The 19,814-nt window shown below is 35.4% G+C and overlaps 1 protein-coding gene across 2 annotated transcripts in view; it reads right to left on the reverse strand.

Annotated features, from left to right (window-relative positions):
* GALNTL6 (polypeptide N-acetylgalactosaminyltransferase like 6) overlaps positions 1-19,814 on the reverse strand; it is a 1,207,198-nt gene that overhangs the window by 792,471 nt on the left and 394,913 nt on the right. For both annotated transcript variants that reach the window (XM_003899362.5, XM_003899363.4), the window contains one exon: positions 2,616-2,724. In XM_003899362.5, coding sequence (XP_003899411.2) covers positions 2,616-2,724 — 109 coding nt within the window. The remainder of the gene's footprint in view (positions 1-2,615; positions 2,725-19,814) is intronic.

Consider the following 19,814-nt stretch of genomic DNA (forward strand, 5'->3'; position numbering starts at 1 on the left):
AATCTCAGAAATATTTTTGAGTGAAAGAAGAAAGTCATACAGTAAAATTAAATTTTTAGATAAAGGTCAAACACTGGCAAAACTTACCAGTATTTGATTCAGGATAAATACACTGGCAGTAAAAACTACAGAGAAAAATAATAGAGTAAACACAAAATTAAAGTCTTGGACTTTAATGGCACAAATGATCCTTTTTCTTGTCCTATATATGAAATACACAGATGTTATTTGATTTTGACTCTGTACCTGAGTGTGTGTGTACACACATGTATGTTTTAATACATTTGTCTTTATGATATACTGCATTGTATAAAAATAACAAATTTTAGTGTATAAATTTATCATATATCCTCCAGTGAAAAAAAAATTCTACTATTTAAAAGCTTTTTAATTACACAAAGAATTTGTACTTAAAAACTTGTGATATTACCAATTTCTTTTGTAGATCAGTTTTCCCTTGGTCCAAGCAAAGATGAAGATAGAAAAGACAAGTTTATTCAGGAGGTGGAAAGGGTGGTATGGAGCATATATAAATGTGAAGCACTGGATTTTGTATTCAAAACTCATTAGTACAAGCAAAGGATAGGCATGCCAATTCATGTTAAAGTAACTTAGATGGATTAATAATTACAGTTATCATTAGTCGAGTTTCCAATATGTCCAAATAATTGGACAATTACTGTAGGTATATTATCTTTAATCCTTAAATAAATTCTACAAAGTAGAATATCAGAAACAGAAATCGATTCACCACAGCGCCTGTATGGAAACGCTAGGATTTGAACCTAGGTGTGTCTTTCTCCTGTTGTGTCCTTGCCATTACTCCATATTGTCCGAATATTATTATTTAACAGTGGAGTATAATGGACCATGATAAGACCTGGTTCTTAATCCAGAGCTGCAAATTATTAGCTGCTTGAACTTGGATAAAATTTAATAAATTCATAGGAACTCAATTTTATTTAATTTGGGATACCTATCAGAGTTATTCTGAGATTTAAATAAAATACATATGCAAAGTACTTAGTAGAAATCATGCATTCAGTAAATTTGGGCAATTTTATTATTATTATTAACTTGTGGAAGATTCAATTGGTAAGATTATGAAAACATTCCAGAAAACTTCAGCATCCTGGGGTCATAAGGAGAAACAAGTAGTTGGATTAATACAGGGTTGATCGAGCCAATAGAGGAAAAAGATAAAAGTACTAGAAAAGTGAGGATGCTGGTAAGGAACTCACTTTCACGACCATTCATGGGGTCACTGCCTAAGGTGGAAAGATGATAGAACCTGGAAGAAGTTGATTCTCTGAAAACAGGGAACATCTTTGGAATAAGCCACTTTAATAAAGTTGAGGATAGGGCGTGGGGCAGGCCTTTTTTTGAAGAAAAGGAATGGAAGAAAATAAAAAAGACTGTAATTAAGTCAGCCATACCTGATACAGAGCTACGAACATTTCACAGCCCAGAACAATTTTGTTCCTAACTCTAGTTGAGTAAGAGGACCTCACACCGTGGCTAGTCATAATTCTGCTGCTGATTTGACCTTGAATGCAGTGTCTCATGGCTGCTGAGATGTCTTTACCAAACTGTAGCTGCTCTATTTCTGTGACATCCTCACTGAGAAAATAACTTACTTGGCTGAACAAAAGAATATGGGTTTCCTACCATGAGTTACTCACTTTCACTGGATTTCTACTTATATACCCTTCTGAATTTCTCTTCACAACAACCTAATCTTTAAGTCCTTCTAGAAAGACTTGTCTTTTGTTTGTTTGTTTGTTTGTTCATTTGTTTGAGACGGAGTCTTGCTCTGTCGCCCAGGCTGCAGTGAAGTGCCATGATCTCAGCTCACTGCAAGCTACACCTCCTGGGCCATTCTCCTGCCTCAGCCTCCCGCATAGCTGGAACTACAGGTGCCCACCACCAGGCCCGGCTAATTTTTTGTATTTTTAGTAGAGATGGGGTTTTACCATGTTAGCAGGATGGTCTCGATCTCCTGACCTCGTGATCTGCCCACCTTGGCCTCCCAAAGTGTAAAGACTTATTCTTTCCTGCTACTTTGTCCTTTAACTCTAGCACAAGTCTAGAACTCTGCTACAAATAAACAGACCTACTTGATTCCATTTAACTGCCTGATTGCTTTTCCAACTATTGCCAACCTTAGAAACCCATCTGCTTGACCTGCTGGCTTGCTGTACGTCCTGCCAGTGTCTAGAAATGTTGGTAGAAATGAAATACTTTGCATTGCCAGTTAGATACACTTCAGCTCTAAGGAGTGAATCTTGCTCAAGATACATATCTACCAGGTCAAGTCTCGTTGATAAATTCCAGGATACCCCTAGAAATTAATAACAAGCAGTTGGGAATATGCAGTACTATATATTTATTAAATTTTAATGACTTTTACTGCAGCTAATATTAAAAAGACTATTCATTATTTGTTTTCTCTCTGAAATTTGAAGTCACTTAGGTTCTGTCTAGTATCACCTCCAATATCCCCATGAAATATACTTTACTGTGTGCAGAAGAAATGCTAATTAGAGATCCTTTACGTGACAAATGAGACACTGCTGCGAGTGAAGTAGCACTTTGGCGTACACTGAACTTCATACCTGAGCGCATAGCCTCTTTCTGAATGCTTTCATAGTCATGCCAGTCCTTTCTTCTCAAACCATCTGTCCATGAATAGAATTGCCCATCTCCCAGGCCCAGTGGAAATGTCTGTGGAAAAGGAAAGTATTCAAGCATAAAAAGGAGGTATTTCCTTTTGCATGGTAGGTAAACACAGCCGGGCACATAATAGGCAATCAAAGAATATCTATTAAATAAGTGAATCCTCTGTGTATAGTGAAAAGAAAGCTATCGCTGGTGACCAGATTTATACACATTTTAAATCATTTTTTTTTTAACCTTTAAAATGAGAGCACACCTCTCCCACAACAACTACCATTCCCTATTTTATTTCACCCAGAGACACTACTATTTAGTGTGTCACCTGTAAGCATAAATGCCTAGCTGTTTTTATTTGCCCAAAGTGTAAATATTGATGGTGCTACCAATTTTGGTGTTGCATTGAATTAATTTTGTTTGGGATTGGTACAGTTTTATTTATTTTGATCAAACATATCTGAACGGCTTTGTAGTAACATTAGCAACCATTCATTGAATGCTCACTATGTGCCAGGTTCTATGTTAAATACTCTGCGTATAGAAGTTTTTTTAATCCTTATGATAGCCTCGGGTTGTAAATCCCCATTTTTCTGCTGAGTAAACTGAGGATCAAATAACTAAAATAACTTGAGGTAAACCACAGTGGCAGAGCCAGGACTTGGACCAGTTCTGTTAAGACCAAAACTGTGCTCTTAAAAACTATTAAATACTGTTTCTCATCTAGATTTCTGGAAACATAGTACCTGTTTACACTTATAGTTAAAATTATCACCCATTCATCAACTATAGTCACAAAATACAGTTCATGCTTTTCCAAAGTCTAATATGTTATCATGTCAACGTGAAAATTATTTCTGTGTACATTGCTGAAGCTACTTCTTTTTTGTGGTGTTTATTTCTGGTAATAAGAAACAATAATCATTTTGAATAAAATTTATCTTCACAATCTTGTAGTCAAGATAATGTAAAATAAGTGTTTTCAAATTTACATACTATTTTTTCTTTTGTTCTTTTTTGGAAATAAGTAATACATCAACTGAATGAAGAAAATAAAATTCTAGAAAGCAAAAAGAAAAAGTCAATTTAGCCAAAAAATGAATAATTTCAGTGAGGTAATTTTATTCTAACAGCCTTTTCAAGATACAAAATGTCTTATTTCTTAGTTTTAGATAATATAGCCATTATGCTTTTGAAAAATTATCTACCTTTAGCCTATCTTCATAGTTTATAAAAGATATACTTGTTTTGAAAGGATAAAAATGGGGCATAATATTCTTACCTTAAAAAAGGTAGTTAAAATCAGAGAAAATATTTTCCCAATCAGGTGACCATAATCTACATATTTCAAAGAATTTGTTGCTCATAATATTGGTGAGCTCAGAAAAAAAGAGGGACAAATATACAAAGATTATGGTGAATTTATATAAAATATTAGGAATGATGATAATTTTTTAAAGGAAGATGAAACAAAAGTTATGGAAAAGTAAATAGAAAATGACATAGCAAAAGTAAAAGAAAATGGAAAAGTACAGGTTTGGCAATATATAGCAAACATTTTAAAAAGTCAAGCATTTTTTGAATTGATCATCTTATCATTAGAAATTTTAGAACTCAGTTATGCATAGAAAGTATTAAAGAATCAAATGAATACGAAATGCATAACCCATGTTTTGTCTCAGCCATGCATTTACAGTGCATGAAACATGGAGGTATTCTTGTGTAAACTCCAGTGTGTGAGCTCTCTCTGGGTACCAGGGACACTCTATTTTCCTTATTTTGATACATGTAAGATAGCAAATTCTTAATAAGTAGTAATATAATGCAGATTGAACAAAAGTTAATTGAACACAAAAGTTAACATTTACTCTCTCCAGAAGTCAAATGAAAATGACAATAAAGCATCAGATGCATCAGGAAAGATGATATTAGAACTCACATAAAGTTTCTGTAAATAGCTGGGAACTACTGGGAAGGAAGTATTTTTTATGGCACTGAATTTTCAAAATATGTAAAAACTGGGGACATTTTATATGTCTGATTGTCAGGTTAAAGGTGAAAAGATAAAGATTGGCCATTTTTAATAAGGGGCAGTTAGACTCTTCTGGGTTCTCTCTTCCACTCAAACAAGGGGGTGAATTCTGAGGGCCATCCACTGTACTCCCACCCATAGAAGACTGGAGCGTGAATGGTATGTTCTCAGGCCACTAGAAACAGTTGAATATAAGGTTGTCAAACTGCAGTGAAAATCATGGTTCCATGTTAGCCTATGTATCAAACATTGTTAATGAAGGTATCTTCCTTTACTAGACCTCCAGAAAGCTGCCAGTCCACAGCTGACATCCTTACATAAGAGATGGAGGAATTTCTACTTGGAGAATTGAAATCAACTGGAAGAGATACAGTTACTGGTTCCTAGGTCCACGCCCAGTAACCATGTGGGAAATAGCTTAATTAGCAAGCCCTTCTGTATACAGAGAACTTCATGTCACTATTTTCACGACTTCACTCATGAGTATGAATAGGCAGCAAAGGATTTCCAGGGATTTTGGAGAGCTTTTAACATATAATTAAGAGGCCAAAAAGAAACAAAAAGCATACCAAACTTGAAGAAAACAGAGGCAATATAAGGTGCAGATAAAAACTTCAAAAATTCTAAATTTAATTTTCTCAAAGAACTTTAAGAAAAGTTCCTTCAGAGATACAGAAATTTTACAAAGAAGCATTTAGAGAATCAGAGAGAGTTCCTGAAATGTAAAAATGTGATATCAGGGAGAGAAAAATTAAGAGACAGTTTGGAAAACGAAGGTCAAAGGAACCCTACTGAGGAAACAGAAAAACAAACAAACAAACAAAATGAGAGACAGAGGGAAGAAATACAGCATTGCAGAGAGGTGGCAAAATGGTAGCAAGTTCAGAGATCCTCCAGTCCCACTGTATAATGGAATGGAGAGAAGCTCCAGAAAGGATGCCTCTGTGGGGGAAAACACACACACACACACTCACACACACACACACACACACACAACTTCTTTCCTTTAAAAAAAAGCTTGAAATGAGAGTTACAGTTCTTCCAAAGAGATTAGAATTAATTAATGATATGTTAAAAACCAAGCAAATGAAAAGTGTGCCAATTGATAAGGCTATAAGAAACAAAAACAATGTATAAAAAAGAAAGCCTAATCATAGCACACTGTTTGATTCAGATGTGAATAATCTAACCGGAATATTGGCTTAACTAACATAACTATACTGGAGGTTGAGGGAAAGACTGGAATAAGACAGTTAAATAGATATTTTCTTTAATGGGAAAGCAGTAGATAAAACCAAAATAGGAAAAATAGAGAACAGTAATATACACGTTATCTATAAATACGGAGTCATACGACAGAATGAAGACAAAAGATTGACATAGTTGCCCCTGGGTATCAGAAATTGCAAGCAGGGAAGGTGGGCAAGAGGATTGCTGGTTACCACCATAGTCTTCATAGTATGATGAGATTTAAAAAATTATTTGCAAGTATTATTTTATGTAAAACATAAATCTCAAATAAAAATTGTTAGACATTCTCAGCCACTATTAGTGCTCTAGCAAGGTGTGTTAGTATCAACAGAACACTTTATAATGGTAGGGGACTCAGGCTAAATCAGACCATCCGAAACTGCTTTAATAAAGGGTATCTGGGGGATTTGCTACACTAATATCTTTTTTATCGGTATCAATGCTACCCATAGACCAGCAGCATCAGCATTACCTGGGAACTAGTTTTTTTTTTATTATTATTATTATTTTTATTTATTGATTTATTGATTGATTGATTGATTGATTGATTTTTGAGACAGAGTCTCACCCTGTTGCCCAAGCTGAAGTGCAGTGGGGCAATCCTGACTCACTGCAACCTCCACCTCCTCGGCTCGAGCAATTCTCGTGCCTCAGCCATCTGAGTAAACTGGGATTACAGGCATGAGCCATCGCACCCGGCCATCCTGGGAACTTACTAGAAATAATTCCTTTTTCCCAACTCAGGTCTAGTAAATCAGAAACTAACAGAGAGACAGAAATCTGTATGTTAACAAATTCACCAGGTGATTCTGAGGCTTTCTATGGGTTGAGAACCTCTAATCCGTATGAATTGGAATGTGACACAATAGTCACCTTTTAAAAAAAAAAAAAAAAGTCAAATTCATTAACATATAATGTACCACAATCTACTGAAGAATCTTTTTCATACTGAGGGCTAATGACCAATATAAAGACTAGGTATGCTTGCATACCTAATAAATACATCTAAATCAATCTCAGTGCATTTGTATATAATTACATTGGTTTTGAAAGCTTAACCATCCAGTAGATGGTGCATAAGTATTCTGACCTTTCCTTTTACATGAGCAGTCTCCAGTGGCCAGACCCATTTGCTTCTCTGTTGGATTGTACCATGTGTCCTCTGTTTGATTACAATAGTACAGATCCATTATCTATGACCTTGTAAAATTAATATATAAACAGTATTGTACCTTCTTGCGGCATATATTTCAGACCCATAATTAGGTTGGCCATTTATTTGTGGGCACTATTCCGGTTTTTCACCTTGAGGACTTTTTATTCATTGTGATATTGCTACAAATAATTAACTTGAAAAAATATCAGGGACAGAGGAGACAGAATCCATTAAGTAGAAACCACATGTAATAATGAGGGCTGGGATCCCAGAGTCCATTGAAACTAACATCCTTTTAGATAAGTCAAAGGAAACTATTTCCAAGGATAAAACATTACTCAAGAGCAATGTATTTACCAGAGGGAACAAATTAAAACACCCTTTGGAGTCAGGGATGTGACACAAGCACCTTTTGGGGACAGAACAGTCTTCAAAGGGATATGAAAACCAGGGTGTACTACTCTAGGGAGTGATGGGCTCTGGCGATGCCTGCTACTGGTATAAACTTTTAGTAATCTTAAAGCACCTCCCAAGGGCTGTTGGTCTGGAAATCCCTGGTGAATCAAAAAACTTTGTTTCTTTATCTCTAAATTAGAGCAAACTTATTTGTCATAACTACAAATGCGATGACAATAAAAGTACACATTTGTGAAACTCTGTGAAGAAAAGATTATCTGTATTCTAAAACCTATCTTAGGTTTCATAAATCAATCAATGAACTTTTATTGTCACAATCAACCATATACATATGATTCTATTTGTTCCTTAGAAGAAAATATGATATAGTAGAAAAACGCTGGATTCAAAGCACAGAAGATATAAATTAGAGTTTCTAACTATAGGCAAAAATCGGCATGTCCTCTAGGTCTTCTAGGTCTCTCAGCTCACATATGAAATTAGGGTAACAAGAACAATACTTACCTTACCCACATTACAAGGCTTTTTGAGTAGTAAATCTTATATATGATAAAGTGTGTGAAAGCCCTTGGTTTATCAAAACTTGATATATAAATGCCAATTGTTTTCATCATCCCTGCTATTTTTATAGATATTTGAGTTATTTCCATTGCCCTTGAAAAATCTTAACATAGTCACAGAGAGAACTCTTAAATCATTAAACAAATAATAAATTATGTGGTTGAAACTCTGTTACAGGAGATGTTAACAAAATATTGTGATGAGTATGATTCTTATATTAGGCATGATTAAGTTCTTATATATTGAAGACACCTAGGAAATGTTTTAAGCAAATGGAACACTACCAGAAAACTAACTGTATGGAGACTGTATGGGAAAAAGGAGAAAACATATGTATATTCTTATGTAATTTTATCCACATGAAAACTAAGAACCAGGTGATAAACTGGAGTTTAGAAAGGTTTAGGTCATATCATTAATAAGTTCTTCAAGATCACATAACTAATTAAGTGGCAAACTAGAATTTGATCCAAATATGTCTGTCTTTAAATCTTATGAATTATAAAACCAAACAAACGTGGAGACTTTTTCTGATTCTCTCATTATTCATTTATTCAAACTTTATTAGATAAAATCACTTAGAAAAATGTTAAGAAATGAACCAAGAAAGATCAGGTAAAGCCACACAAAAAAAATCATACACAGGTCTCTGAACTCTATGCACTGAGCAACAGGAAGTCAAGAAAGGCTCTCTAACTGAAGAGTAATGGAATAAAATATTATGCGGAAATTAAGGTTTTTCTATTATTCTTCTAACATCTCTTTCCTTCCTCAGAACTCAATTACAGAACATGCAATGGGTCTCAAACAATCTACAGAGGAGTTTCTGTATTTTTGTATATGTACAAACATTGATAAATTAGTATTAGAACATAAAATTTTTTGGCAGAAAGAATTATCTTGTTATTTACATTCTGAATAAATTCTCAAATGTGTCATTGTTAACAATTTTAAGATACTGACCAAATAAAATAGGCCTTGAACTGATATCAGTTGCTAAAACTTCTAGTCAGTCCATGCTCTTGCCTTGTAAACATATCTGAAACAGGATCAGGATCTCAGATGTGTGAAGCAGGCAGAAAGATGTACTAAGGAGTGTAGTTCTTATATTTAGATCTTAAAATTTTTCAATAGAATCTGGAAATGAGTGTTATGTAAAATCTTGATTTAAAAATTTTAAACTAATTAAAATATTTGCAAAACATATTGTGCTGGATTATGTCTTTGGGGCATATCAAACCTTCAGTTACTAGTCTGAAAACTCGGGCCAAGCTTATGTCATAGTCTTAATCATGACTCCCATTCACTCTCTGCCTCAGAAATTGATGGCATTATCTCTTATTGGTATAAACTTGATGAAGTTTACCAAGACCTGGAACTCGCAAATTTATCCTTTGTATTTATATCAGTATCTGGACAGTCTGAGAGCACAAAATGATTTTTCATGTACCATTTTAATGATATTTGCATAGTAATTCCCCAAGGTGGGTGTGTAGATCATTATAGCTAGTTAAAGACAAACATTGACAACACGGGGTGGTAAAGAGAGCTGCAAAAGTGAAAAAGTCAGAGGCAGAGTCAGTCCTGGTATATGGTAATTAAATAATGCTTTGATTTTATTTTGAGGATTAAAAAAAACCCAAAAAACTGAATGCCTTAAACCTCAGCATCCCAGATGAGATCATTTATCTGGATGATACATCTTTTACATTGACCACACAAATTACAGGGTGAAATTTTATCATATAGTGATGCTCACTTTTATTATACATATTTCCATATGGGATTTATTTGTAAGAAAAAGTTGCTATCACACCCACACTAACATTTGCTATTAAATAACTATATTAATGTGAATAAAGAACACAATGTAAGAGTTCTTACATCTCTTGCTTCCTGCTTCCATCATTCTGAAACTACTTTTTAATGAGATGTTCATTCTTTGGTGGGTGGAAAGATTAAACATCACTTGTTTGCACAGGTAGAGGTCAGATCACCCTCATTCTATGATTTTTTTTTGGTGTGCTTGTGAGAAATTTCTGAAGATGCCACCTTGTTTAGATAAGACTAATGTCTGGGTAGCTGTAAAGGAAAGAAAAAACATCTTTTGTTGATCCCCTTTTCTCCTATATTATTACTTCTTAAGTTTCAGTAACATAGCCAGAATTAATTGTTAGTAAATAGAAGCTTCTGTTAGTAAGAAACCCCAGAGAGATAAGTAGCAAACTATTCTCATGAGAATAAAGAATAACATTATTAAGAGTAATTTTGTTAAAGGAAATGAACTGAAAGTGCCAGGTAAAATCCTGCCTGATATTAAGTAGGGTTAAGAACTCAGCAGTAGTTATAATCTAGCTGACATACAAAATTTCCATCTAAGCATATGATGTAGGATAGTTGTGCTACTGACCCTCAAAATTACTATAATTTTTACTTGTTTTCATCAAAACAGAAACTTGTTAGCTCAGCAGGAAAGCCCTCTGTATCCCTGCTTGCTATGCAGCTGCATACCTTGTAGAAATAGTGAAAAGATCAGCATCTTAAAAAAAATGACAAAATTTCTGAGAACTTTTTTTTTCTCCAAGTATTCTCTTTGTGATTCCTCAGGGCAAAGAAAAACGCGCGCACACACACACACACACACAAAACTCCACAAATTATTATGAATGTGGATAGCATTTCTGTAGAAACGTAAAAGCAAATAAAGATTGTTTCAAAAAAGGCACATATTATATTAACCTTCCAGAATCGTCCATCCCCCTGTTGATGGTGATTCAAACACTCATGGTTTTCTGGGTTCATTGAGGCTGGGTTTTACAACCTGTTGAATTTTTCTTCAGAAAGATATTGTATAGTGCTTCTAGAATTCCATCCTATCAATTTGTCAAGGAAAACACACAGTATTCTCGGTTGTTCTCCAGAATCAATATTATCTTAAACTGTGATGCTACTTTCTTATTAATCTGAGTTCACTGTGTTATGACTAAAGGGAAACAAATAATACAGAAAGATGAAATGAGGATTAGGTAGAAAAAGCTATGATCTTTTTTCATAACAAGGGTGATAGTGACAAAGAAACCAAGAAAGAGTGTTAGTTTTCTCCAACTTGTATGTTACCCAGGTGCTTTCACATATCTACTAACAAAATAGACAGCTTGATAGTACAAGAACCAGAATCACAACTGAGTATATAAAATTAGAATGCACTTAAGAAATGATTGGATAATAGCATGGCTAAGTTATCTGTTTCATATTCCTAAAATACATCTACATAAATATGCTTAATTTGACTATAGTTATCATCATGTTCACAATAACCAAATCATTATTGCATCAGCCACATGTGCACAAAGATAAGATCTCAACATTGTCTTCAATTAGGTCTTCACTACTTTTAGTTTTGTTGGAATTGTAAATGGCTTCTGAAGTGATGATTTTAAATTTTTATCTGAAGAAAATTGTCCTAAATGGTGAAGACAATTGAAATATCCAAACTTTGTACTTGAAAGACTCAAAACAAACATGCTTTTTGCCTGTCTGTCCTAATAGCTGAGTTGGTGTTTTAAGCTCATTCAATCTTTGGAAATATTTAATGAAAATATAAAGCCATTGTAAATCATAAAAAATTGAACAAACTTATTTTTCTTCAGGAGTATCACAACCTAACATGTAAAATGGATGATTGGTAAGTCAGATATGTTGTCTAGAGATATAGGGAAGGGGATATTTATACCATATTCCCCTTCTAGCACCAGTATTTTAGTGCTGATGTAATTTTATTCAATCCACCATTCGGCTGCCCACTCAACATGTATTTATTGAATGCCTGCTCTTGCACTAGAGATAGAGTGGTAAGCCAAAAGAAATAGCAGTTCTGAGGGAAATTATATTCAAGTAGAAGGAGGCCCTCATTCATATAACCAATATTAATTAAGTATCTAATGTGTGTCTGGCACTGTTTAGGTACTTGGGATTTATCAGTGACTAAAGCAGAGTGTCATACCCTTGAAGAGCTTACATTCTACAGGTGTACCATTAAAAAAAACAAACAAAGAAACTATACAATATTACCTTCAATGAGATCTTCTTAAGTTATTTAATCATTGTGAAGGGACAGAGGAGGACAGAGATGTGCTGAGTTTGAGAGACAATACATTTAAGATTTCTAAGACTTACCAGGAGAAATTTGTAACAGAGAATTGGATTTACTGGCTGAATGTATAATATAATATTTTCCACTGGAAAATTTAATTCTAAAAAAGTATTTCACAAGTTATTTTACTTACATATGGATATTGGTTCTTATGTGGGTAAGCAAGCATCTTTTCAGGCAGAAGTGCCAATACTTTTAAATATCAAAACCAGGTTGCTTTGCATTATATTGGCTATCTAGCATAAATATAATTTGTCTACAGTGTTCGGAGGAGGAAATAGTCTCAATTTCCTTGAATACCAAATGATAAAATGTCAAGACTTGACAAGTAGAAGAAAAAGCACTTAAAATCGAAATCTTAAAAGGGTCTTGGACCATGACTTTCACAGCTAATTATTTCAAATACCAGCAGAGACGTTTTTCAAGCTTTAATTTAAAATACCTTGTTCAACAAACTGTAGACATGAGAGACAATAGATCACTGTGTTTTCCTGGTATCTACTCTGTACTCTGAAAATAATTTACTTACGGGAAAACGACTTCGATTATTATAATTATAGCTTGCCGTCAAAAAGTTTTTTAAATTTAAAACACTTCATTTTATAGAACATAGATATGGGAATTGAATAGCATATTAATAAATGTTGTGAAAGATTTATCTGCATTTGGTCATAAAACAAAACAAAAGTCTAGATAGCATTTATCATTTCTGTGTTAAGGATATCATCTACATAACAATGCCATGTATTCTACTTTATTGCCTTTGATGTCTTGAAAATATCAACAAGTAAAATAATTCATATTAATAATGAGAAACATAGACACCAAGGAATACCTTTTTTAAAAAAATAGTTAAGGGTTATTCTTTTGCCTATATTTTTAAGAACAGAAGGATACGTATATATATACTAGTGTGTTGTATATATATACACACACAGTTGCTTAATCTGAGATATTATATTTTCTGATTGCAAAGAGATCTAATTAATAAATCCATTTTAATTTGGCTAACTTCTTTTTAACATATATTTATCTGCCTTCCCAAATGTCTGAAATAGACAGAAATTTAATATTCTTTCAGGAGTTAAAATAATTAGTGGTTAAGAACAAAAATTCTGGTCTCACTTTGTTAATCTATAAAATGGAAATAAAAAATTTTATCTCATGTAGTTGTAAGATGAATTTGATTTGCTTGTCAAATATCCATTATTATTTACTTATTTATTGTTACTTAATAAACTGTTAATGTACATGAATATACATCACAAATGTATCACTTCGTTAAATATATCACTTCATTAAAAATCCTGAACACTCTTGTCTTTCCGATTGTTATTAACATTCAGGTCTTTAAAATTATTTAATATAACTACTCTAGAAATAAAGTATAAAAAATGACTATAGGGAATTTCTGGTTTCAGTTCCATCCTATATAAAGTTTGAAGATTGTCATTCTTGTCCTTACAAGAATAAAGCTGAACAAACTGAAAATCTGCATCTTTTCTTGGACCCATTAGAAAACTGAGATTTCAGAGCTAACCACTGCTCAGAATTTTAGAGAGATATGAAAATCCAGAGAGTCCCAAACCAAGGTCTCTTTTCTTAGAGCAGAAACTGTAGGAATCATGAACAGGTAAAAACACTTAAATGATAACTTTAATGAATTGATGGAAGCTGAGAATCAGAAACTCCTGGAGCTATAGTCTTAGGGAGCCCCCATTCTACACTAAGCATACCAGGTCATCATGAAGAAAATCCAAGAAAAACCCCCTCATGGTTCTGGCATAGGGAGAGAAAAAGTAACCTTTGTAAAATATGCCTAGAAGTTTCTCCATAACAAAGACTTACTGTCAACAGAAAAAGACTTTACTAGAGTCTTATCCAAGTTGGCAAAAGGGCATTTTCCTAAGGATTTTAGTCTACTCTAGCTTATCTGTCTCACCTAAGGGAGCTGGGATGGGCAAAGAGGTGAGGCTTATGAAGGGGAACTTATGAAGGCTACATTCCAAGAACAAAGCCCACTAAAAGACTAAGATTTAATCTTAAAATTATATGATGCTCCCCCTCCCCCATCCCTTACCATCATAGCAATAGGGTTACAGTATAAAAACGGTGTGTTAGAGCTGAAAGAGCTGAAAGCCATAGACTCTATATAAAGAGGAGTCATTACAGAAGCCCAAATACAAAAGGGGACAGGAAAACCAAGATATTAGAACTCAGTTTTTGATACCTATACCTAAACCTACAGTAAACATTCAATACAGGCCAATTCCTCCAGATAAACAAAACCTTATACAAAGATCTAATTACTAATTAGTCAATTCCTGTTAGCTGATATATCCTAACAGTCTGACGAGACAAATCAAGCATCAGAACTATATTCATATAGGACAAAATTTTACTATGAGTAGGCAGTGAATTTAAAGTAACTATAACACGTTAAGGGCTCGAATGAAATAAGTAGACATAGCTGGAATAGATGGAGCATGTAAACACAGCAGTGGGAAGTTTAAGAATGAATTAAAAGGAAATGCTAGAAATTCTAAAATATTTATAACAGAATTGAAGAATTATTTTGATGGCTTTATTAACAGAACAAACACGGCTGAGAAAAGAATCACTGGGCTTAAAGATTTGTCAATAGGAACTTCCTTAAGCTAAAATTAAAATAGAGGAAATTGAAGACTAGCTCTGATATTTTTTTATCTTGCCCAAATTCCTATCTAAGGGGTTTGGAGAGTCTTGTTCTACAAACCATAAATTCCCATCAGATGAGTTTATTGAACCATATATATCGCGACTTACTTTCCAATGTGTCTCCTGCATGACATTATGTAACAAAGAAGAAAGTCAAAATATTTTACCCCATATTTTGAAATGGCCTTGCAAAGCTGTCCTTTGTGGGGGGAAATTTGCATGTGTAGAGAATCTCTATTAACATTGCTAGATCTTTTTCTTCCAGGCCCTCCCAATCCTGAGGAGATTAAGAGTCCAGCATCTTTTAAAGGTCGAATTAGGAAACATTTGTCATCTGTTATGTCTAAGGGCAGCCACAAAAAGATTTCAAAAGAACCTTGGTCTCCTCCTGGTCTCCAGAATCTTTTGTCTTAACCTGAACATTTCCTTTCTATATCCCAGGTCTTTAGACAAACTCAACCACTTGTCAACCAGAAAAAGTTTAAATTTACCTATAGCCTGGAAGGCCCCGTCCCCCACTTCCCATTCCCTTCTTTGAGTTGTCTTGTCTTTCTGGACCAAGCCAATGTATTTCTTAAATGTGTTCGATTGATGTCTCAGGCCTCCTTAAAATGTATACAACCAAGCTGCACCCCGATCAACTTGGGCACACGTTCTCAGGACCTTCTGAGGGCTGTGTCATGGGCTGTGGTCACTCATATGTGGCTCAAAATAAATCTCTTCAAATATTTTACACTGTTTGACTCTTTTTGTTGATGAAATAACGGAGAAAAAAAGAATATCCAAAACCGTGAGAGATAAAATATTTGAATAATCACTATGAATTTTTCAAAATTAATGAGTGACACAAAACCAAAGATCCAAGAAAAACAAAGAATACCGATCAGAATAAATACAAAAAAAATTACACTTAAGCATATCACATTCAAATGCAGAAAACAGAAGACAAAGAGAAAATCTCAAAAGAAGCCAGAGTGGGTGGGAAGGGCTTTAATAATACTTTACTAGTAGATAAACAGGAATAATACTTTGAGAGGACATCTTTTTAGAAACTATGCAAGTAAAAAGAGTTTGGAATTAAATATTGAACATATTGAAAGGAAAAAAAAACACTGTTAATAGAATTCTATACTCAATGAAATTATTTTTCAGAAGTGAAGAATTTGTAAAGATTTTCACAAACAAAAAGTAAGAGAATTTACCTACAGGAGAACTTCCCAACAATAAATGTTAAAAGAAGATCTTCAGGGACAAGGAAAATGATATAGTATAGTTCAAAAATTCAGATTTATGTAAATAAACAGTGTGAATAAATGAAGATAAAATGGAATATTTCATTTTTCTTATTCTCCATTAACCTAAGAAATAATGGTTTATTTAAAGTCATATTAGTAACAATATATTGGGTGTATATAACATATGAATAGATAAAATGAATGGCAGCAATGGTCTAAAGACTGGAGGAAAGAACCGGTGTGTAGAAAGCAAGGTACTGTTATTTACTGTGGACTTAGATTAATTAGAAATGCATAATGCAAACTCTAGAGTAACTATTATAAATGTAAAAGGAAGTGTAATTGATGTCTATGAAAGGGGGCAAATTGGGGGCGGAGCAAGATGGCCGAATAGGAGCAGCTCCAGTCTTCAACTCCCAGCGCCAGCGACACAGAAGACCGGTGATTTCGGCATTTTTCAGCACAGGGTACTGGGTTCACCATCTCACTGGGAGTGCCGGTCCGGTGCCTGGTCAGCTGCTGCAGCCCGACCAGCGAGAGCTGAAGCAGAGGCATCGCTCACCTGGGAAGGCATGAGGGGAAGGAATCCCTTTCCTAGCCAGGGGAACTGAGACACACAACACCTGGAGAATCGGTAGCTCCCACCCCAATACTGCTTTGAGCAAGCAGAACACCAGGAGATCATATCCCACACACACCCGGCTGGGAGGGTCCACGGGAGCCTCCCTCATTGCTATCACAGCAGTCTGTGATCTACCGACAAGGCAGCTTAGCGAGGCTGGGAGGAAGCCGCCGCGTGCTCAGGCAAGTAGGTAAACAAAGCTGCTGGGAGGCTGAACTGGGTGGAGCTCACAGCCCAGCTCAAAACTTCTGCCTGTCTGTAGACTCCACCTCTGGGGGGGCAGGGGCACAGTAAGCAATAACAAAGCAGCAGATACCTCTGCAGACTACTTGACTCTGTCTGACAGCTTTGAAAGGAAGCAGTGGATCTCCCAACACGGAGGTTGAGATCTGAAGGGACAGACTCCTGCTCTAGCGGGTCCTGACCCTGAGTAGCGAACTGGGAGACATCCCCACTAGGGGCAGTCTGACACCCACACCTCTGGGGGGAGTACACCCCACAGAGGGAAGCTTCCAAAGCAGAATCAGACAGGTACACTTGCTGTTCCAGAAATATTCTATCTTCTGCAGTCTCTGCTGCTGATACGGAAGCAAACAGGGTCTGGAGTGGACCTCAAGCAATCTCAAGCAGACCTACAGCTGAGGGTCTGATGACTGTTAGAAACTATCAAACAGGAAGGACACCTACACCAAAACCCCATCAGTACATCACCGCCATCAAAGACCAGAGAGGCAGATAAAACAAAGATGGGGAAAAGCAGGGCAGAAAAGCTGGAAATTCAAAAACAAGGTGTCTCCCCGACAAGGAAGCAGCTCATGCGTAGCGGATCAAAGCTGGACGGAGAATGACTTTGACGAGATGAGAAAGAGGCTGAAGTCCATCAAATTTCTCAGAGGCTAGGAGGAGTGCATTACCCAGCATAAAGAAACTAAAATCTTGAAAAAAAGTGGAAGAGGTGTATTCTAGACAATTATGCAGAAGAAGGTCATAAAAAGCGAAATGAAAGATGAAAACCATGACCACGAGAAATCATTGACAAATGCACAACTTCCGTGACGCATTCAGAATCAACTGGAAGAAAAGAGTATGGCGATTGAGGATCAAATAGATAATCAGGCGAGAAAAGAGAAACCAAAAGAAAAGAAAAGAAAAAAAGAAATAGACAAAGCCTGCAAGTGTATGGGATTATGTAAAAGACCAAATTACGTCTGATTAAAGTTGCCTGAAAGTGAGGAAAATGGAATTAAGTTAAGGAAAACACTCTTCAGGATATCATCAGGAGAACTTCTAACCTAGTAGGGCGAACCAACATTCAAATCAGGAAATACAGAGAGCACAAAAGTACTTTCCTCGAGAGAATAACTCAAGACACATAATTGCCAAGATTCACAAAGTTATGAAATGAAGGAAAATCTTAGAGACAGCCAGAGAGAAAGGTCGGGTTACCCACAAAGACGGCCATCAGACTCACAGCAGATCTCTCGGCAGAAACTCTCAAGCCAGAAGAGGTGGGGGCCAATATTCAACATTCTTAAAGAAAAGAATTTTAAACCCAGAATTTCATATCCAGCCAAACTAGAGGTTTCATAAGTGGAAGGAGAAATAAAATCCTTTACAGATAAGCAAAATCTTGAGATTTTGTCACCACTAGGCCTGCCTTACAAGAGACCCTGAAGGAAGTACTAAACATGGAAAGGAACAACCGGTGCCAGCCATCTCAAAGAACATGCCAAATCTTAAGGGTATTCAGGGCTAGGAAAAGCTATATCAACTAATGAGCAAAATAACCAGTTAATATCATAATGGCAGGATCGTTCACACATAACAATCTTAACCTTAAATGTAAATGGACTAAATGCTGAATAGAGACACAGACGTGAAACTGGATAAAGAGTCAAGACCATCAGTCTGCTGTATTCCAGGAGACCCATCTCTGCCTTGAAAGAGAGACATACATAGGCTCAAAATAAAGGGATGGAGAGATTTACCAAGCAAATGGAGACAAAAGCGGGGTTTAATACTAGTCTCTGATAAAACAGACTTTAAGCCATCAAAATCAAAAGAGACAAAGAGGCCATTACATAATGGTAGGGATCAATTCAACAGGAAGGAGCTAACTATCTAAATATATGCACCCAATACAGGAGCACCCAGATTCATAAAGCAAGTCCATGAGACTTGCAAAGACTTGAACTCCCATACAATAATAATGGGAGACCAACCTCCACTGTCAACATTAGATAGATCAGCAGAGACAGAAGTTAACAAGGATATCCCAGAGAGATTGAACTCATCTCACCAAAGCAAACGAAGACCCTAATAGACACCCATCCTATAGAGAACTCTCCCACCCCAAATCAGCAGAATATGAACACCTCAAGCTTACATGGTACTTATTCAAATTGACCACATAATTGGAAGTAAAGCACTCCTCAGCAAATGTACAAGAACAGAAATTATTACAAACTGTCTGGACACAGATGCAAATCAAGCTAGAACTCAGGACTAAGAAACTCAATCAAAACGGCTCAACTACATGGAAACTGAGCAACCTGCTCTGAATGACTACTGCACGTTTTATATATGTAGAAATGAAGGCGGAAATAAAGATGTTCTTTAGAATAATGAAATAAAAGATACAACATACCAGAATCTCAGGGACACATTTAAAAAGCAGTGTGCGGGAAATTTATAGCACTAAATATACCCACAAGAGAAAGCGGAAGCATCTAAAAATTGACACTCTAACATCATGAATTAAAAAGAATTAGAGAAGCAAGAGCAAACACATTGAGAAATAGCAGAAGGCTAGAAATAACTTGAATCAGAGCAGAACTGGAAGGAGATAGAGACACAAACCCTCCAAAAATCAAGTGATCGAGGTTGGTTTTGAAAAGATCAACAAATTGACAGACCACTAGCAAGACTAATAAAAGAGAAGAAAGAGAGAAGAAGTCAAATCGGCCTTAATTAAAAATGATAAAGGGATATCACCACAGAGCCCACAGAAATACAAACTA

This window comes from Papio anubis, chromosome 3 (assembly GCF_008728515.1).
Source record: "Papio anubis isolate 15944 chromosome 3, Panubis1.0, whole genome shotgun sequence".
Classification (NCBI taxonomy): Eukaryota; Metazoa; Chordata; class Mammalia; order Primates; family Cercopithecidae; genus Papio; species Papio anubis.